Below are 22,655 nucleotides of genomic sequence, written 5' to 3' on the forward strand. Positions count from 1 at the left end.
TCCAGGAGAAAGGCTGGGTCCAAGGAAGAGCTTTTATGAAAATGTGTGTGGAAGCACTGCAGATTTCAAACAGTGGGATGCACTTGAGAGCTGTAGCTGGGGCTGTTTTACCCTCACCCAGTAGGAAATGCCATAGGGTTATTCTACTCTCCAGGGAGAAAAAGAAAATGCAGATTGCTAGTCATGCAAAGCTGTCAAAAGAATGGATGACACAGGAATGACTGTTGGTGGTGTTACTGGAGGTTCTCCTGCTTCCATGTGATAAAGCCTGAACACCACTCCTCTCAATGGTGTCCTGACTGGGTGTCACTGTCTCGGCTGATGTGGAATTCAGATGTCCTCAGACAGCTTTGTCTTTCAGAAGTCTGGAGTCTGCCAGTCCTCCAGATAGTACCGTACAATAGTTAAAAGCTTAGAATTGGCCAGGCACAGTGGCTCTCGCCTATAATCCTAGCACTCTGGAAAGTCGAGGTAGGTGGATTGCTTGGGCTCAGGAGTTCAAGACTAACCTGAGCAAGAGCAAGACCCTGTCTCTAATAACAGCCAGGTGTTGTGGCGGGCACCTATAGTCCCAGCTACTGGGAGGCTGAGGCAAGAGATTCACTTGAGTCCAAGAGTTTCAGGTTGTTGTGAGCTATTGTGCCATGGCACTCTACCTAGGGTGACAGTGTCAATTCTGTCTCAAAAATAAATAAAAAATAAAAAAACAAAAGCATGGAATTTAGAGTGAGATAGGTTTGAATCCTAGCACTAAGCCACACTAGCTGTATAATCCAAGAGAAGTTACTTAATTTCTTTGCACTTTAGAATGTCCATCTGTGAAATATGGATAATAGCAGGAAGTAATTCACAGTGCTGTCATGAGAATTAGATTATGTAGACACGGGGCCCAGACCAACAAGTTTACCATAAATGTTCCTTGTTATGATTTTAACAAAAACAATAACCTTGGTTGTTAAACTTCTCCCCCATGAGAAAAAACTTTGAAAGACAAATTAGGGGTTTACTTTGGTTTGTTTGAAGAATTGATTCTTTTAAGGAAAGAGGGTCTGATGACCATATTTCTTTGATCAAAGTTCCATGAGCTCTGAGGCTATGAGACTCCTGAATGGGCCAAGCTCTGCAGTGGAGTGGCATGCACTGATTTTTTAGATAAAGTGGTCTTTCTAAGAACTAGTGTAGTTTAAATGTCGAAAAATTTAGTATTCAAGGTGGTAGTGGTTAAAGATAACTTAGGTGACACACATAGATAACTGAACTAGGGGCTTATTCAAAGACAATGTCTAACCCAAAGCTGGCTTCATCCCCTCAGTTGTCCTAATGCTTCTTTCAATTGCTACTGTATATGTTTAGGGAATGCAAATCAACTTATCAAACATGAAATAAGGGAAAGCTAAATTATATATTCTAAGCTACATAGTTACATCTTCTTTCAATCGCTACTATATGTTTAGGGAATGCAAATCAACTTATTAAAACATGAAATAAGGGAAAGTTAAATGATATGTTCTAAGCTACATAGTCACATCTTTATAATAATCCGCTTCAGAAAACACTTAACAGAGGACCCACTGAATGCCAGACTCTGACTGAGGTGTTAGGGAAGCAAAGGCATTGAGTGAATGGCTTACTATGTGCTAGGCACAGTTCTGGGTGCTTTTAATTCATTGACTTACTGAACTCACATAACAATGCTGTGAGGTAGATACTATCATCATGCACATTTTACCAGTGAGGAAACTAAGGCACAGACAGGTGACCAAGATCACAAAGTTAGTGCAAGGCAGAATCTGAATTTGATCCAGCTCCATTTCCTACACACTGCACCACTCAGCTTGACCGCCTTTCAGATGAGGTGGGCGGGAATGTCTCCTTCCTCACAGAGCACACCATCTAATGGCAGGGGTAGAACATTTGGAGTGGCCAATTCTGTTTTCCAGCTGGACTTCCACTGTAGGTTTTCATTAACACGTATAGCTAAGGGCTAGTCAACTTCATTTACCAAGGTATCCATTTTCTTCTAAAGAGGTTAAATTTTCCTTAGATATATGTACTTTTTAAAGTAAACTTCATTTTGAAGTAACTATAGATTCACATACAATTACAAGAAATAATATAGAGAGATCTTGTATTTTACCCAGTTTTCCCCCAATGGTCACATCCTATAAAACTATGGTTCATTCTCACGACCAGGATATTGGTACAGAGGTACTGATATCTGAACAAAGTCAAGATACAGAACATTTCCACTGCCACATGGACTTCTCATGTTGCCCTTTTATAGCCACAATCATTTACATTTCCCACTCCCTCCTTAATCTCTAAGTGGCAACCACGAATCTATTTTCATTCTATAATTTTACCACTTCAGTAACTTTTAGATAAATGGAATCATACAGCATATAACCTTTTTGACTGGAGATTCATCCAGGCTGTTGCATGTATCCACAATCATTCCCTTTAATTGCTAAAAAGTAACATACAAGTATAGCTATACCAGTTTATTTAACCAGATTATTTAAAGTTAATAATCTTTAAGATTATTGACTTAAAATATCTCTTCTTTTCTAATGTAAGCATTTAGAGCTATATATTTCTTTTTTAGCACTAATTTTGCTGAGTCCTCCACCTTTGATTGGTTGTATTTCCATTTTCATTCAGTTCAATGTATTTTTTTAATTTCCCGTGAGAATTTCCCTTTAATCCATGAATTATTTATAAGTCTGTATTTTTTTTTAATTTCCCAGTGTTGGTGACTTTCCTGGTATCTTTCTGTTACTGATTTCTAGTTTTATTCCTTTGAGGTTAGAGAACACACTCTATATGATCTTGATTCTTTGCAGTTTTGAATTTTATTTTATGGTTCTGGATATTCTCTGTCTTGGGGAATGTTTCATAGGCAGTTGAAAGAAATATGTTTTCTGCATTGTTGGGTGGAGTGTTCTATAAATGTTGATTTGATCTTCTTGGTTGATGGTGTTATTAAGTTTTTCTAGGCTTGATGATTTTCTGTCCAATTGTTCTGGAAGTTGTTGAGAGAAAGGGGCTAAAGTCTCCAAGTATAATTGCGGACTTCTCTACTTATTTTTTCAGTTTTTGCTAATGGCTATAATCAATCACCTTATTCTCTTTTACCCTACTCTGGGTCCAGTCTCCTTTACAAGATTACTTCTTTTCCTATCACCCCAAGTAAAATCTCCAATAAACAACATAAAGTTCTCTGGCACGTTCTTTACAAACATAACTTTATGTCAGTAATTAATGTATCTACTCCAGTGTGATCATCACAAACTCTGAATGCTGTTTAACCCTAAAGCTTCTCCCTGCCTTTCCCCAAAGACTGCAGCAGGGGAAGGCGGGGGCCGACTTCTTTATCCTGCAGCCGTGGGCTTCTCCTCTTGTCTCATCAGCTGCCTCTGAAGGGGATAGAGAAAGGACACATGGGGAGCAGGGACAGTGGTCTTACCAAACAGCACCCTTTGGAGTGATAGCCTCTGACTGAATTAATTGTTGAAAATCTTTCCTGTCCTGGTGCTGAGTTAGGTTCTCCTCCAGTCCCCCTCACTGGGGCCTCTCACTTGCACTTCCCTCTGCCTGGGTGAATGTACTCCTCCCTCTGCTGGTAGCTTATAAGTAGCATGGCCCCCTCAACCTAGACATTCAGGTCTCCTTGCTCTTAGGCAGCCCTCTTGAGCAGGATCCAGAACCCTAGACTAGCTCTGCCCCTTAGCTCACATTTAAGTAAATTCTCAAACATAGTCTTCTTTTTATTTAACTGCCTAGCAAACAAGATCTAGTCAGAGCCATTCAGCCTTTACAAATATCACATGCCACTCTGGCATCCCCTCCAAATTGTGTGGGACACAAATCGGATATCTAAGCAGTCAGTCTCCTTGAGGCTTCCTTCATTTGGGCTTGGGTTCAGCAGAAAACACCCTTTCTCCACTGTCATGGGGCGGGGGGGTGAAAGTCACAGCAGAGCCAGCTTCCAAGAAACTTTCTCTCTAATCTCTAAATTCTTGTTTTTTCTAACTCTCACTTTAGAAATGAGTAAGAGGACCACAGGTTGAAACACTCATATCTCACTTTGAAATATGGGGGCAATGGCCCCACTGTATCTGGGCTCTGATCGAAGGTAAAACTGAAATTTTCTATTTTAATATGTCCCGTTAAATGGTTCTTTCATCAGTTGCCAAATTCATTCATGATAAAGCCAAAAGAGTTTGTTTTTCTGTCACATTACAAAGAAATAAATGGAACATTTTGTCATAAAATATTGTCTATTCCATTGTTCTGAATACAGATTTATGTCCAAATTCTGATTCAAAAATTGTGCTTTTTATATTCACAGCAGTTAGAGGATGCCAGTGGCATCAAAATATCTATGCTTACTTTCTACCTTGATGAGAGTGCCTCAAGAGATTTTACATTTCTCTCCAACTGAATTACATAAAAGAAAAAACAAGACCAGCATTGTTGAAGTTTCCAGAGAACATTGCACTCTGGAAGTCTGCCTGCTGGGAGGTCATGTACTCCCCAAGTTCATCTTTTAGCAGCACCTCTGGGGATGGAAAAAAAGTCATCAGAGATTTGTATGGGGCTGGGGTTCAAGTTTACTGGTTTTTCATCCTCTTGTCCTCAAATGACCACTCAGCAGTTTTCCGTTTTTTTTTTTTTAACTACTTTTCTGTATCCCGCTTCCTTAGTCTTTAGAAGCTTGCTTAGACATTGCCAAAGTAAGTACATCTTACAAAGATACATGTAGTTATTCAGGATCAGGTTGTAATGGTTTCCTGAAGTTCTGTGATAAATATAAGAAACAACCTAAAACATTGAGGATTTTGTTGGAAGGCAGCCCAATTTTAGCACTGACTTGCTCAAGGCATAGCTGTCTTCTGTCTGCCTTCAAAGAATCTCAGAATATACATGCAGGGGCATTTGTCGCCCTTACTAGCTCTCACAATTGAAGCTCAAGTTAGCTCACAACAGTGAAAAGAAGAGAAGGTTCTAGGGAAGCAGGTTCCAAGGGATCTGGCATGGTAAAATCTTGGACTGAATTCAATCACAGCCCTAGAGTTTTCAATCTCTCTGAATTTCTGTAGGCAATTTATGTAATTACATTGGCACACACATTTTTCCATTTCAATAACAAAGCCACAAAGATCTAATGTTCATGGACAAATCTTTAATATGGTAAAAGAAAAATAGCAAGCCAATATAAACTCAAAAATTCCAAATAGGGGCATGATTCCCTGATTTTTCTCTTCAGAGTTGGTAGGAATGCATTTCAGATAGAGGAAAGGGAAACTTAGAGCTCTCCTTCACCAACTCCCCTCCCTTCACTCAAACATACATTTTATTCAGACATAAGACACTTTATCAGTCAAGTCTTCCCACACTGCTTAGATATTTTGAACCTAATTGAATATGACTGATCACAGCTCCCAGCACACATTTGGGGGCAGAATCCTGCTTGCACACATAGCGCATACATCTTTGATCAAGACCAGCTGGGAACACTGGCTAGGTAGGTGGACTTGGCAGAACTCTGAACCTTAGCCATTCTACCCAGGCTAAGGGATGCACACTACTTTTTAGAAGTTTTTCTTTTCTCATGGCACAAATTCAACGTAAGTCTGTATAAGGGAAGTAAAGTTAAAACAACTAAAATATTCCTGTTCCTTTTTGACTGTATGAAAATAAACTGAACACAGAGTAGAGTCTATAAATTCTAAGCCTGTGATCATAGACAGGGGCTACAAACCATGAATGCTAAGTAAATACAGACCTTGCAAACATCAGAGTCAAATGAAATATACATCAAATTTAATGATACATATTTAATGATATGCATAATCAGAGTAATTGTTCATCTAGATGGAAGGAGGGACCAAAGATCCATCTCATCAACCTCACAAATCAGCTGACACTGATGGCCGCCCACCCTTTTTGATCCTACTTGAACTCTCAAAGGACAAGGCCCCTCCTTTGCTTTCTCTGCTCGTTCCAGAGACTAGGAGCACAGCCTGGGACTGTGAAGTACAAAAAGGTCTCCCTGTACAATTTCTGCTTGAAGGCTGCAATACGCTATCCAGACCCACCAGGTGTGTGTCTTTTCATTGGCATAACTCTACCCCTAAGCATTCAGAGCCAACTCATTGAAAGGATGACTCCTGGGAAAACTGGGTGTTTGTGTGTACGATGAGAAAGAAGACTGGCACAGCAGCATAACAGACTGCTAGGAATTCACCTCTTAGTGCAGACTGCTAATTGGCTTGCTTTCCTAACAGCTAGTACCCAAAGAAATGGTAGTTTTAAGGAATGTGAAGGTATTGAGTTCCTATAGAAGGAAAGACAATAAGTTAGAAAAGGTACCTCCCCTTCCCCCTAAAACTCACTTCTTCACTTAATGCTTATATCAAAGACAGGTCCTAATCCTTCTCTTGTCCTTCCAGAACACTTTCATCTCATCTGTCTCCTGACCAAATCTGTTCAGAGTTGAAAGAGCTGGAATTGGGGATAAGATGCCTTCATGGGGCTGGTTTTGTGATTCCACTCTTAGGGGAGGGTCCAGGATTCTTTTCCAGGTGTGCCTTATTTTGACTGGAGGGTATAAGAATGTTTATAGCCTGCTTAGAACCTTTGATAATGCAAACTACACCGAAGAAGACTTTTAGGATGTATTTCCAAAATGGGAATACAGAAAACTTTCTGTCCAACTATAATCATTCAGGAAAAAGAAAGGAGAATTTGCATCCCATCTATATTATAAATGACCCACCGAAGGTCTTTCTTAACAGCAAACATGGTAACACTTCTACCAGTTTGTATTGATAATCTTGTCCTGTTCAACTGACATTGCAAATTACTATCAATTAATACCCTTCCTTACTTGCTTTTGAATATCTTATAATTGCCAAAAAATAACAATCTCTTCATGAATTACACTGGGAAAGTATTGCTCTAATCAAAGGAGTAATTTTATCAAAGCCTTCTTGTGGAGAGAAGGCTACATCTTCTCAACATAATAGGAGGCCATGAAATGACTGGCTTCCTACATATGCATACAGAACTGAGTAGTTTTAAAATACGTCCACAAATTCTTTGACACACTACCCTTTAAAAGGTGAAGACTACTTGGCCTCTCTGTATTTTGGGGCTGCCTTAATGAGTAAAAGCAGCAGAAGTGACCCTGTGTGACTTTCAAGGATAGATCATAAAAAGCAATATAGTCCGTCTCTGTCTTTTTTCTACTCTCCCCCAGGAAAGATGCCTTTGAACCCCTGTAAACCACCATGTAAGACAGACAGCTACTCTGGAAGTGACATTTTGGAGAAAACCACATTAAAAAAACATATAGAGGTAAAGGTAGAAGGAGAGAGAGAAAGAGAAGCCCAAAGAATGTCAGCTGTTTGAGTCTTCCAGCCCAAGTGATTGACAGATGAATGAAGAAGTCCTTGAGATTATGATGGCCCCAGCCATGGTCTGATTGTAATTTCCTAGAATACCTTGTCAGAACTACTCAGATAAGCCTCTCCAAATTCCTGATCCAAATAAACAATAAAAGATAATAAATTGTAGAGGATGCCAAGAGCTATAGGACCTCTGAACAAGATGATTTCTGGCTGGGGGGCAGACCCTCGGGCAATTCGTCTGCAGGTGTTTCTTGCGGAGAAAGAGTCTGAGCCTATGGTGATCCTTAGGCACACAGTCATTGTCTAATACTCCCCTCACCTGTCATGTACCCATCTTAATAAAAGGCTACGACAGAGGTTTCTTGGGGCTACCCTGAAATCAAGGTTAGCCCACCTCCTACAAGCTTGTACTTCTAATCTGCGTCATGCCTGGTTCCTTCCTGCAGTGATTGAGACCAGGGCCATACGGGCTGCATCATCTGGCATAGTCAGCAGGATCCAGAAGGACACAAAAGAACACCAGGGATGTGGACCAAAGGGGAAAAGGACACTTGGAAGTAAGTGAAGCCTTCAGCAGATAGTGGGAGGAAGTCCAAAGGGAAACTCCACTCAGGGCAAGTGGGACCTTTGGCCAATCTAGAATCTACGGAACCTCGCTTGGAATAAGCGAGGTCTTTGGTAAACAAGCAAAGACATTGAGAAAAAACAATAGGTAACTTCCTGTTTGGGGAGTCATGAGAATTAGAAACTGAGGAAGAAGGTGATGTTCAAGCAGAATTTGAAAGTGAGGAGAATAGTGAGGTTCAGTGGGAATCTGAACCTAAGGAGAACTGGGAATCAAGAGCATATGATACAGACACAAATAAGCAAGGAATTACCTCTGTGGCCATTATGGCTGCTCAGATCAAAGAACTGGAAGACTAGGTAAATAGTCTCACAGTCAGAAATGCCAACTTAGAGCACCCAATATTGCCCTCAGCACCTCCCTATGTAAGTGAACTGCCTGTGACTTCTGTTATGAAGGCTGTGTTAGAAGGGCGTAAAACTGATGACTTTAAGTGGGAAGATACTCTGGGGCTTTTTCTGGTTATGGTCACTGATAATCCTCCCAATCTGCAACACCCTCAAGGGGGCCGACATTTGGATCACCATATGATCACCTTTGAAGTTCTAAAAGATTTAAAACAGACCATAACACAGTGTGTTATGCAATCCCCATTTTTCTAGAGGTCTGTTAAGGGGCTTGCACAAGAGCAGCTGCTCATTCCTTCTGACTTGGACATGATAGCCAGAACTGTTCTTGAGTTTGGATAGTATTTACAGTTCAAAATCTGGTAAAGGAGAAGGCTGACCTGATGAGTTGCCAAAACCAGCAGAGAGGAGTCCCTATAACATCTGAATAGTTCACTGGGTCTGGTCAGTGGCTGGGGATTCCAAATCAACTTTAGTACGATGACATAGCCATAGTCCAGACAAAGCTGTGTTGTCTTAGGACCTGGGAAAAGGTTCAGGGGAAATATCTCTAAATCTTTTATTAAGATAATGCAGTCAGGGAATGAACCTTACACTGACTTTCTAGCCCAATTAAAAACTGCAGTTGATAAGGCCGTTGCCCAGCCAGAGCTCAGAGACATGCTTTTCCAAACTTTAGCATTTGAGAATGCTAACTCTGAGTGTCAAACGTCCTTTTGACCTCTGAGAGCACAAAATGCTCCCTTACAGCAATATATCTGGACATGTACAGATACAGGAATGGAATCCCACAAGGCTAATTTGCCGCCGCTTTAAAAGAAGGGTTCAGTCCAAACCATCTTAGATGTCATAAGTGTGGAAAATTGGGACATGTGAGAACAGAGTGTTGGACAGAGAAGATCTATAGGAAAAGTAATGATCAAAAGACATCTAGCAAACGCAAACGCCCTGGGTTGTGTCCCAGATGTAAGAAAGCACCCTGCTGGGCGAGTGAGTGCCCGTTCTTAGTTCCATGAAAAAGGAACACCTTTATTGCAGGAAAACTAGTAGGCAGGCCCAACCTGGGCCCCACGGGCAAAGAATATGGGTCTGAGAATCTACTCATTCACCAGTAACTTCACTCTGTTCAGTCTCTTTTACACACCATCTCAGGCAGTGTTGCTTTGGACTTACTGGCATATAATGTCCTTTTGCTTCCCAGCATGGGAGCAAAAGAACTGAAAACAGGAGTATGTGGTCCTCCTCCCCCAGGTACTGTTGGATTATTGCTCCAGAAGAGTGAATTAGTATCTCAGGGAATGTTTATCCACACAGGTGTTATTGATTGTAATTACTTAGGAAAAATACAGATTATGATCTCAGTAAACCAATCAACTCAAATTTTGGCAGGACAAAAGATTGCTCAATTGCTCCTACCACTCATTAAGTTACAAGGTACTGGGGAAAAACATACTGGTGAGCCTGGTGACACAAGCCATATTTTCTGGCAAACGTCTGTCGATAAGAGCAGGCCTCAATTGACTCTTACTCTGAAGGATAAAACCTTTAGTGGCCTTTTAGACTAGGGTGACCAGACGTCAACGCTTTTGGCGGGACAGTCCTGCTTTTCAACAATTTGTCCTGAGTCCTGCGGCTTTTTAAAAAAGTCCCGATTTTTGGAAAGAATGCATGAACAGGCGGGAGAACAAGAAGGGAATATACGGTTTTCAGCTGCCATGTGGCTATTTCGCCAGAATATGAGTTTTATATTATTTTTGTTAATTTTATAATATTAAACTGTAATAATAACAAATAATTGCTGAGAAGTGATTATAGAGAACTGCTTATCAAAGTTTGCATTGTTGTCAGGCCCTCCGCCCGCTCCCCGCCCCGCCCCGCCCCTCGGCCATGTTGTCCCACCATACCGATGTTAAAATCTGGTCACCCTATTTTAGACATGGGCACAGATGTTTTGGTTATGGCTCTCAATCAGTGGCCCAGGGAATGGCCGAAACAAATTGTTGATATTACCTTTGTCAGCATCAGAACTCTAGATTCAATCTTTCAGAATATTTTGCCTTTGACCTACTTGGGGCTAGATAAGCAGAATGCTCAAATCTGACCATATATAGCTGACATTACTATTAACTTATGGGGTCGTGATTTGCTCCAGCAATGGAAAGCTGAGCAAATCCCTCATGTTAATTCCTTGCAAATGTCAAATTTAGCATAGAGGCCACTGCCCTGAAATATGCTCTCAGGTTATCCTGGAAGAATAGTAATCCAGTGTGGGTAGAGCAGTGGCTGTTAACTATGGAACAACCGGATGCTTTAAAATTAGTAGTACAGGAACAATTGGAGCAAGGGGCATATCAAGCCCTCTACCAACTCTTGGAATTCTCCTGTTTTGTGATAAGAAAGAAATCAGGCAATTAGAGAATGCTCACTGACCTTCGCAAAGTTAACGAAACTATTATACCCATGGGACCCCTGCAATTAGGACTTCCTTTACCCTCTATGACTCCTTCCAATTGTATTTGTATGTTATTGACTTAAAGGATTGTTTTCTTACCATATACCTGCATCCTGAAGATCGACCTTGTTTTGCCTTTTCTGTTCCTGTCTATAATCAGCAGAAGCTTCCCAACTGTTATCAGTGGAAGGTTCTGCCACAGGTATGTTGCATAATCCTACACTGTGTCAACAGTTTGTCGAGCAACCATTAAAGATTCTTAGAAAGAGATACTCTACAGCCTACATTATTCATTATGACATCTTATTGGCACACTAGAGTTTGATGGTTTTATAGGAAATGTTTGAATAAGCTGCATGTACATTAAAGTCCTATGGTCTTCAAATTGCTTCGGAAAAGGTGCAAACCACAGTTCCTTATAATTATTTAGGATACAAATTAACTCAAACTCAAATTCTTCCACAATGTGTTCAACTCCAATTGGATTCCTTGTCTACTTTAAATGACTTTCAAAAGCTATTAGGTTATATTAATTGGTTATGTCCTATTTTAGGAATACCAACCTATGCTTTGTCTAATCTTTTCAAAATTCTGGAAGGACCTTTGGACTTAAATAGTCCTCATTCACTCACTCCAGAAGCCAAGGAAGAACTGCAGCTAATTGAAAGAGTTTTCATCAAAAGAATTTCTGATTCAGCTAATAATTATAGCCACTAGTCACTCCCCAACTGGAGTTATTTATCAAATAGATTCTAACAGAACTACACAAAAACTACAATACTTAGATAAAATTTGTGAACTGGTTGCTAAGGGTAGAAATAGAATTTGCCAACTTATAGGTTATGATCCTTATTCTATTATTGTTCCTTTCACAGAAAAGCAAATTCAACTCAATTTTCAATTATCAATATCTTGGTATATTGTTCTTGTAGCCTACATAGGCTCAATTACTAATGGATATCCTAATGACAAAAGATTTCAAGCATTTTTTTTCCAGCTTACTTCTCCCTTATGTTGTTAGAGACTCTCCAATTTCAGATGCTATTACACAGACTCTCCAATTTCAGATGCTATTTACACAGATTCCAGCAAGTACAGTAAGGTTGGATATACAGATGGTAATACTTTCAAAGTTCTTCAAAGTACTTATACCTTGGTTCAAAAAAATGAAATATATGCTATTTTTATTTTACGTCAAGACTTTCTTTACTTTCTCTCATTTCTCTTGGACTACTGCTTTACTGGGAGAAAGGACTTACCATGTCATTCAACATTTGTTAGAGTGCTTTAATATTATGGGTCTCCCTAAATCTATTAATACTGATAATGCACCTTCTTATTCTACTCACAAATTAAACACTTTTCTATCTTTTTGGAATATTCAATTATCTCATAGTATTCCTTATAATTCTCAAGGACAAGCCATTATTGAGCAACATCATAAAACATTAAAAAGAATGTTAGAAAAACAGAGAGGGGGAGAGTCCTTCCCTTGAATGATAGTCCTAACTACATCCTCACTAGAGGTCTTTTCACTCTCAATTTTCTGAATCTCAACAACGACAGAAAGACAGCTGCAGAAAATCATTGGACATCTTTCATGCATTCACCATCCTCTTCAATACAACCTATTTTTTATAGAAAACCTGACATGTCAGAGTGGAAGCCTGATTATGTACTGCATTGGGGTCGAGGTTTTGCTGATATTATTACAGAACATCAAGAGAAGCAGTGATTACCAGATGGCTGGATTAAGCCTGGACAGGAGCAGGGGAACCTTCCCAGCACTTCAACAAATTTGTTTTCACTAACTTTTCTATTATTTACAAGACCCTGAGTTTTGGAGCCAGGTAATTTCACAATAGAGAAACCCTGGATCAATCTCCTATGTGGGAACTCTCACTGCTTCTCCCATATCCATCATCAGCAGGAAGCAGTTAAGAGCGGTCAGCACCCTGTTTCCCTAAGAGGAAGTTGGAGCTTCTATGCAGATAGGGAAGATTGGTACAGGATTTCATTATTTGGGGCTGAATAACAAGCCCCAGGTAAGCTTAGTTTGCGTCTTCCTTTGAAGGTTTTGACAACAAAGACCTCCAACAGCAGGCTTTGGGGTAACGGTTATACTGGTATTGGCTAAGGTAAGAGAATTTCACTTGTTGGATTTATATCTGTTTCAGTTGGGCACCTGATTTTACTTAAAGTTATACTGCTCTTTGGAAAGGGTACAGCCCTTTCCCCACCTAACGTAACTTCAGGTGGTGGTTAATACTTCCCATGGAAGCGTCATGGGCCCTCCGGGTCAGCCCGTAGCACATAGTTGGGTGGTGATTAGCACAAAGGGGACATGTTTTCCCCTAAGCCTAGTTTGGCTAAAATAGTTTCCCTTATACCTGGATTAGTTCCATTGGTGTAATTTTGTTATACATATATGCCCTTTTGTTTCTTGGTAGGAAGGAAAGCTCCTTGGTGAGGAAAACAGCTGAAATAACCAATGACAGATTTTCTCCCTTGCCTGTCTAGAAACGTCTTTGAACATACTAGAGGGGGGAAATGTAGAGGACACCAAGAGCCAGAAAACCTCTGAGCAAGATGATTTGCAGCTTGGGGGGGGTGGACCCTTGGGCAATTCATCTGCAGGTGCTCCTTGTGGAGAAAGCCCGAGCCCATGGCAATCCTTAGGCACGTGTCATTGTCTAATACTCCCCTCACCTGTCTTGTACCATCTTAATAAGAGGCTACTGCGGAGGTTGCTTGGGGCTACCCTGCAATCAAAGTTAGCCCACCTCCTGCAAGCTTGTACTTCTAATCCGTGTCATGCCTGGTTCCTTCCTGTGGTGATGGAGACCAGGGCCATAGGTGCTGCAACACTAAATGATTATTTTTATTTTAAGCCCCTAACTTTTGGGGCGATTTTGTTATGCAGCCATGGCAACTAAAAGAGAAGCTAGGATGGAATCAGAACTAGAAGACAAAAAAAGTGCTATCTACCCCCTAGATCAAACAAGGAAATCTTTAGCATTCACAAGAATCTCAGGAACAAAGTCTTACAAGTCTTCAAGAATGATGAAAGTATGTACAATTCACATACAAATTCAAATACATTCTGCTGTTGTGCCCTTTCCAATTTCTTCCCCTAAATTACAAATGTAGGACCATGATAAACCCATACATCTAACAGTTGTGGTCATCTTATAATCCTGTTATTCAGTTGTGAAGTGCTAAGTTTACAAATACATACTGAGCTTTTTGATACATCCTAATTACCTGTAAAATACAAACTATGTCCATATACAAATCTAACATTCCCAACTCAAATTACAGTCATGTGGAACAGAGTCAACTGTTGGTCAGTTCTGAGATCAGGAAAGACAGAAATGGAATAATGAGATCTACACCTCATGAATAACAAGTTAGTCACTTACCATAGAATATCTTCAAGTGATTTCTACTGGTGACTTAATTAGGCAGTGAGAGCATTTGTTGAGAGTTTAATACCAGAACGTCACCAGGTGTGCGTGTGCGCATGTGTGTGAGATAGAGCAAGAGAAGACAAAATGACTCACCAATTCCAGACATTGTCTGTGCCCATAGGCAGCAGCGTAATGTATGCTATTGTAACCTTCTTTGTCCCGGATAGACGGATTTGCATCATTTTGAAGAAGAAATTCTAGACATCTGTAAGTATAAAGAGGAGGTGTTATTTTAGAAACATCTTGGGACCAAAAAGAGATAATTAATGTAAATCCTCCTATTATGAATGTTCCAGGAAGCACTTTGTGAATTTCAGCGTTTCTTTTAAAATCCGACAGCAATGAAGTTTTATGTGATGGAAGCTGTGTGTGTGCTCGGAGGCTATCTTTATTGGAGCTTGAAATAGCCATTCTAGAATTTAGGAAAAGCTTCAGGAACAAGAGGGCAATTAAGGTGTTTGCTTTTTCTCAACTTAAATGATAGAACATATCTGCCATCAAGACTATTGAATAGTAAGCTTTAGAAATCCATGTTCAAAAAACAAAGTCTCAAATGTAATAAACTGTCAGACATTGTGACCCGGCAAACTTATATAGGGAGGAGTTTATTTTTAACCTTATTCTAAAATCAAAAAGTTAGAAAACGACAGTTTAAAAGAGTAAAAAATAAAGAACCCCAGAAAAACCTACATAGTAAAAAGATTAAAAGAAAGGGTAAACATTTTTAAAAATAAAGAATTCATTTTGTAACCTTATATGAAGAAAGAGTTTAAATTGTTCCTGTAGGAATACAGACCAGAAAGAAAATTTTAAAAGTCTTTCAGAGAAAACTATAATTTTTCTGAGAAAGCCACTGTCTTTGGAAAGGTTAAAGGAAGGAACATGGCTCTACCTTTGCTGAAGAGTTCAAAACTCTAGGACACAAACATTCAGGGATTTAAAGAGCTATGTTCAGGGCCTACGGCAAACGGCCCAATCCAATGGCACAAGAAGGAATTACTAGGCAGAGAGAAAAGCTTCCTAATGTCAGTCTTATTTCTATGGCACTGGACCAAACATATCCCTGTGCCAGGCACCACGGTGGGCAGCGTAAGCGTCAAGCTGATTTAGTTTCATGCTGAAATCAAAATTTAAAAATTCAAAGTATAGAGCTATACTTCAGATGCGACCTTTCAATAGAAAATTTCTACAGTTTACTCAAAAACTTTTACATGGTATTTGCCTATCTTTTGGTACATACAGAAGGCAAGAGGAATAAGTAAACCACACATAGAGATGGTTAAAACAGACATATCCATTTCAAGAAGAACTGATAAAAGACATCATTTTTTTAACTAAATAGTTACATGTCACATGATGTACCCATAAAATGCTTCATAATAAATCAAACTATTATTAGAGTCCTGCTATCATGCCGTCTTCGGCCATCTGCACCTTATAAGGAAGAAGTCCTTCTTCATTTTGCTAATTAAATGTTCATGGATCGTGTCCCAGGTGTGACTCACATGAAACTGAATTGGGATTTTTAAATGAAATCATTCAATAGGAATAACCTTCCAGGGGACACACAGTCTCCAACTTCTGAATGGATTATACTCCACAACTCAGTTGAATTTGTAATTTGTAGACACCCATCGAACATAGCTGCACTACACTATCAACACCACCATGATAACAACAGCAGCACTGCAGAATCTGGATAGTCTCCATATTGCTTCTAAGGAAAATAAATTCCATGTTTTAAGTGGGGATGCTTATCTTTTCTCCTCTCAGTATCCTGACTAGAGATTTTGGCACTTAAGAGGCAAAACCAACAGATGCCCATTAGGTCAACAGTGCACTTGGACCAGGGAGTGCTCTCTCTGCAAAAAAAGAGCTCTCAGGACTGGTTCCCTGTTCTCCCCCTGCCTCTCTTTCTCCCTTCTCTCCATCAGCTGGAAGAGGGCTGATCTGGCTCAGGGCAAGCTTGCAGTCCACTGGAGAAAGAATAATTTGCTGAGGCGGCTTAAAATTCTGCAGACTTTTAATACCATTAGTTTAAATTTTGGAGTACTGAAGCAAAATCTTGGTCTTTTTACCTTCCTCATAGCTGTGTTTCCTGTCCCCACTCCAGTTACAGTCATAGTTATGTTCCACAAATTACACTGGGGCCACACTCTCTGCCTACACCCTACCACAAGAGCTGGACATGGGAGGAGCCCCACAGGAGGCGGGAAACCCTAGAGTGGACACAAGATTTGGAGGACAGAGAAGCTGGTTCCTCTGACAATCAGGAAAGAGAATAAACAAGCCAAGAAGTGTGCGCCTGTAGACTGGCAGGACACTAGATGCACCAGGTCCCATGGGAGCAAGGCACAAAGTGTGGACACCAGTTCCTTTGTTTGTTCATTTATTCAAGTTACTGAATGCTGACTGTGTGCCAGGCACCATGGTGGGCAGTGTAAGTGTCTCACTGAGATTCGCAGTGCAGAAAGGACTCTCAGAGCATGTCAACCCCCAAGTAATGGCCCTCCAGCCCCTATCACAGCAACATCTACGTCCCTGTCAGAAGCCAGAGAGAGGTAGGAGGGAAGAGGTGGCCCAGGTGGCTATTTGCAGGGACAAGAGGCCGTTTGTAAATTGACATGTATGTGGGGTGGGAGGCAAGGGGAAAGTAGAACTGGGGTATTTTACACCAAAGACTCAAGACTTTTCTTTACAGAATTGGCTAACTAGTTACCTTAGGTTATAAAAGCAGAACCTAAGGCCCTCAGAGGAGGCAAACTTGTCCCCTGAGGCACATGATACATGGTAGAGTCAGAAATGACATTTAGGAAATCTGGCCCTAAAAACCACCGACCAATCATGGTGGTGGCTGGAGCAAAGCTTACAATCTTATGAAGTTCCCCACGTGAACATAGCAGAACTGAAGGATGTATGAAAAGAATAGATTCTTTGCCTTTAGAGGCAAGCCCATATCATTTCCCCAAGATCCCAAGTGAAATCCCAGAATAGTTAGGCAGCAATGTGGTAACCAGAGACGCAGACGAAGAGTGAGAAATGGCACCTGCTCTTAAGCCCAGAAGAAACTTACAGTGCAGCTTCCTTTTCCTTCAGGTCCCTGGCTCTTTCAAGTTCTTCTGAATTTTCATGGGCATTTCCTAAGATAGTCTTACTTCTCAGCATAAGGGACAGAAAAAAAATTGCAGTTAATTTTTTTAGGCGAAGTTGTTAATGGTTTTCATGCAGTTTATATCTCAACAATTTTCATCCCAACCCCAAAGAAATAGGTATCACTGATTTTCATTGAGGATATCCACAGTACTTCCAAGGCCATCCAGCAAACCTACTCTCTCCCAAGGAATGCATTAGAGAATATTACTTTCCTAAAACTTCTACCTAGGCATCAGTGAGTAAGGCAGCAAACTGCTCACTCTTCCATAAACTCTCCAAGTGAAGAAGTGACTTAGCTAGCTTGAAATTCTGACCCCTACTGCACTCCTCCTTGCCTCCTTACCAGTGTAGCATCTCACTTACCCAGGAATGAGATCCTAGTCACCCTTCATCTGTCAGAACAATTCTTCCTCATCTGGGATTCCTTTTCCAGCTCTTAACAGATGAAGTATATGTGTCCCCCCCATCCTCTCCACCACCCTCACTCTATCCCAAGTGAATAGCATAGGGCCTGGCACAGAGTAGATGCTCACTATATGTTTGCTGAATTAATAACCTGCATGGCTATGGGATCCAGAATGTTACATCTGACCTTATTATTATATAACTACGTATATACAGAAGGTACCAAAAAACTGTATACACATTTTAAGAACTGTAATATTCAAGACATGTTTGACTTCTGCAATTACAAGAGGTGCTTCACATAACTTATATTCATCTTTTTATTGGCATATATTGAGTAGTACAATTTTAATATAGTTTTTTTCATTTCTTAAAATGCATATACTTTTTTCACCCTTTGTATTTTACATATAATAATATAATATGCATTCTATAACTATGAGGAACATTTTTCAAATGTGGAGTCAGAATTGTGAAATCAGTTTCATGGGTTGCAGTCAGCAGGGGTTTTTTCTAATTAAATAGAAGATATCAGAATGCATCACACACAGTAAAGGCAAATATCATTTTATGAAATTTTAATCTCCATCTTATATATATACATAAATACATGTGAATGTGTGATATATATATATCATATATACATGAATATATATGAATATAGACATGAATATATGTGAATGTGTGCACTGGGTCATGACGTATGATGTACTTCTTATTCTGGGTCACCTTCTAACAGCATTGACCTATAGGAGAAGCAGTTAGCACTGACCCAGAATCAACTCCCCAGTACAGGGCAGCAAGTAATTCAACAGTTCTTCAAACAGTATCACCAAAAAGTATTCCGGCCTCAAGCCTTTAAGAATGATTTCATAAACTGTGGGCATCTCCACCACCTTTTTGCTGTCCACTGGTTCACTTATTTATGTTTTCTATTTCTGGCCAACTATAGAATCCAAGCATGTCCAAGGGCAACCAAGTTCCTCTCCTCCAACTCCTGAAAGGGCATTCATGCCTAGGTTTGGAACAATAGTGCCCAGTTTACACGCACTGGTGCTGCATTGGAAGGCTGCTGGGAATATGCATGAGTGGATGTTTATAACATATGACATATATATTAGCAAATGCAAGTTTTACAGCAAATGAAGCATTTAAGTGGTGACAATGAAAACTACAGTGTATGCCAAAATAAATTACAATTAATTTTGAATAAACTGAAAACCTGGGCTTGGAAGCTCCACTTGGCATTCAACCCAAAGAACAGAGCAGAGAAGTTATTATGCAGTGACATGTAATAGTCAAACATAAAGCAAGCAGGATGGGAAAACCCAGGCTAGGAATGAAGCAAGCCTCACTCCTTTAGGTCTGGATGAGAAAGATTTTTCATTTGTAGTTTCTGTGAAGCAGTATGAATAAAACTTAGCAACACCCCAAACTCCCTGCCCTATCCCCAGAGGAAGAATAAGCAAGGTTGCCATTACTTCCTGTCCATGTCTGATGCAGCGGCATAGTGCAGAGCTGTCCGTCCCCAGTCATCTGTTTCATTAACGTTGGCCCCTGTGGTCACTAATGTCTCAATACAGTGGAAATGACAATTTGCAGCTGCATAGTGCAAAGGAGTCCTGAAAAACAAATAGCAATTTATTACTTTATTCAGTGCAAAAAAAGGCCTATCGCTGGTGCTAGTACTGATAGAACTGATAGAAGTATTCAAGGGGTAGGAAAAACTCTTTGGTTCTCAATGTGTGGAGGCCAAGGTCATTGGGTATCCTTTATACTTGGGACCAGAAGTGTTTTGGATGGTTAAGCATCCTGAATCTGAAAATCCAAAATCCAAAATGCTCCAATGAGCATTTCCCTTGAGTGTCACATCAGTGCTTAAAAAGTCTCAAATTTGGAAGCATTTTGAATTTAGGATTTTCAGATGAGGGATGCTTAACCTCTGTAAACTAGAGCTGAGGCTACAAAGACAGTGGCATCAGGAACAAGGCTGTCCATTACAGATCTATCCTCTCTTTCCATTCCCAGAGCCTGTCTAAGCCTGCATTATTGTTTTTTTTAGAAGACTATCCCATTGACCTCCTTGGCTCTAATCAAACTGTCATCTAATTTTTAAGTAATACAAATGGAAAATTGAGTTTTCTAAGGTACAATACCCACATATGATAATCTTGTCCTAAAACCTTTGGTCCCCCCAACTGAACAAAGGCTTGGAATTAAAGACCCTCCTGGGCTGGTCCCAATCTCCTGTGATAGAGTTCCTATCAGTGTACCCAAACTGATTTCCCAATTGTGTCCACCCTGCCCTCTGCCTATGCCTGTGTCGGCTGCTCCTGGGAGGCCCTTTCCCAAACCATTTCCATCCATCAAATCCCACTCATCTTTTTTGTTCCAGGAGTCAGTTCTCTTTCTTTTGTCTGAAATCGCTTAGCTATTGTCTGGGTTTCTCCTTGAACTCTCATAATATACTGCCTTGATTTTAGCTATTGGTGTGTTTTATCTTCCCAGTGAACTATGAGCTCCTTGAGAACAGGGGTGTAAGTTACTGGGAAGGACAATGCACACAGAATTGGAAGCCCGGGGGTCTAATGGGGACCAATCTGCAGGCTGGCCTGGGCCTGGGCTTCTTCATTCTTATTTCATGGGACCTTTGAGCACCTGTGCCCTAAGGTCCTTGCTACAATCCTACAATCCTATGTGCACATATAAACCATTTAGTTTCTCTAGGTGCAGCTTTCTCATTTATTGAAAGGATAATAGGCGCCTTGTAAAGGGAAAGCCTGAAGAAATAAGAATAAAATAATTTGTTTCTTATTATTTATTTTTAGTTCTCAATTATTTAAAAGTTTTCCTGTTGTGACTAAACAATATTCAGGGGATAATAACTAACAGATGAGTAGGAATAAAGTAACCATTCCAAGAATTATTTATCAGTTTTCAAGCTGTACGATTTCATATTTTGTAGTCAATTTATGGGCTCTTCTACTAGTTGATTTTCTCCATTTTAGTCACCAAAAAAGAAATAATGTTTTACATTTCGATTGCTTATATTTTACTTAATAGAGTGAAAATTATCAGATATCAAGCATATAACAAGATCCAAAGATAGAGAGAAAATGGCATTCAGTTCTTGCTCTCATAGTCAGGTGGGGACAGAGATAAGGAAACAAGAGTCTAGGACAACTGTGTGATGTGTGCTGCATGGTGGGGAACACGGGGAGTAAGGGGAGCAGGGAGAGGGGCACTCCCGCCAGAGTGCAAGGACACGTCATGATGTGAGTCTGGAAGGGCAAGTAGGAGCTTCTTACACAAGGTGGTAAGAGAGGAAATTCGTACAAGCTGAAAACCAGGGTGTGTGTGAAAAGGAAAGGTGAATACACACACACACACACACACACACACACACCACATATATATATCTCCAGGTACCAGCTAAAATCAAGCCATAGGTTACCTAACACAAAACGCTATTACGGTTAAGAAAAGTTCTACCATCCACAGTGGTGTGTGTGTATGTGTGTTTAATGTTTTATAAATGTCTAAAACTTTATCCCAAGATGAAATGTCCACTACATGTAATAATATGTTCTAGATCTTATGACCAGATTCCAGGTTTCGGAGGACTAACATGTTCTACAAGAAGATGAGGCTAGAAAAACAATTTTCTGAACTATATCCATGTGAGAAGTTAAAAAAGTAAAGGGAAAAAGAAAAGAGAGAATTGACACTTCTAAACAGAAGCTATGAGTGGAGATGCTTTCTTTGTGGCTTGTATTGGCTAGGTCGGCATTTCCCTCTAAGGGATTCCCTTCTGAGGACGGAATCCCCCCAGCTAGCTTCCCTGTTTCCCATTTCCACCTAACACGATTTCTCAGTGGACTCCCCACTCCTTCTATTTAGGCCCTTGCAGCAGAACTCCCTGATTACATACCTCCCACACTTGTCCTTTTTATGGAAATCTGCTCCGCTGCTCTGCAAGAGTTTTATACATTCCACATTACTAGAAAGACAGGGAAAACACCATTAAGATGGAAAAGCTTGAACACTGGGATATCTAGAGAAAGAGTTGTTTTCTGCATAGTACAAGATGAAATAATTCCAGCTTTAAATTCTACTAACAAAAAAATAGCCTGAACATATTAACACTCCACTGTAAGGATCTAAAGTTCCCAAAGATCCTCTTTCAAAGTTAGTAAGTCCATAAAATAAAGAAGTTGGTGGAATATTTTCATTCCATGACTATGGAATTTAGTGAATGTTATCAACCTTCCAGTGATGGTTTTGTTTATCCTAAAATTCTTTTTCAAAACCATTTAGAGTTTATGAAACAACCACTTAAACCTATAATAGTTACATGTCACCTTTAAACAAGGAGCCAGAGTGGATGAGTGTTACCTTTTATCACAGCAGAATGAATTCACCATGATAAGCACTTTCAACCCAGATACTCCTTAATGGGAAATAAAACAGCTGCATTTCCCTGTTTTTGTAATCTAAGTAAAAAAAAAAAAAAATGTGCCGAACCAAGGCTGAGAATGATTTAATGGAGCACAGTGATCTTGTACAGCTTCTTTGTCATTCGCAGAAGCAATAAATCATACTTAGTAGAGAGACAAGGACCCACTGAAGTACATTTCCCTTTGAAGGGCATGTAGCTAAATATTAATCCTAACAGGACTTTCTGCACAGATCTGATATTTTTAAAAATGTGGGCATAAAGAGCAGTGCCTATGGCTCAAAGGAGTAGGGCACTGGCCCCATATGCCGGAGGTGGTGGGTTCAGACCCA

At 40.1% G+C, this 22,655-nt stretch overlaps 1 protein-coding gene across 2 annotated transcripts in view; it reads right to left on the minus strand.

Annotated features, from left to right (window-relative positions):
* ANKRD44 (ankyrin repeat domain 44) overlaps positions 1 to 22,655 on the minus strand; it is a 195,866-nt gene that overhangs the window by 67,386 nt on the left and 105,825 nt on the right. For both annotated transcript variants that reach the window (XM_012809197.2, XM_023516908.1), the window contains exons 12-15: positions 21,799 to 21,867; positions 19,349 to 19,489; positions 17,383 to 17,463; positions 14,403 to 14,514 (exon numbers count right to left, since the gene is read on the minus strand). In XM_012809197.2, the coding sequence (XP_012664651.1) occupies positions 14,403 to 14,514; positions 17,383 to 17,463; positions 19,349 to 19,489; positions 21,799 to 21,867 (403 nt within the window). The remainder of the gene's footprint in view (positions 1 to 14,402; positions 14,515 to 17,382; positions 17,464 to 19,348; positions 19,490 to 21,798; positions 21,868 to 22,655) is intronic.

This window comes from Otolemur garnettii, unplaced genomic scaffold (genome assembly GCF_000181295.1).
Source record: "Otolemur garnettii isolate 467f Iridium unplaced genomic scaffold, OtoGar3 scaffold00100, whole genome shotgun sequence".
In the NCBI taxonomy this organism is placed as follows: domain Eukaryota; kingdom Metazoa; phylum Chordata; class Mammalia; order Primates; family Galagidae; genus Otolemur; species Otolemur garnettii.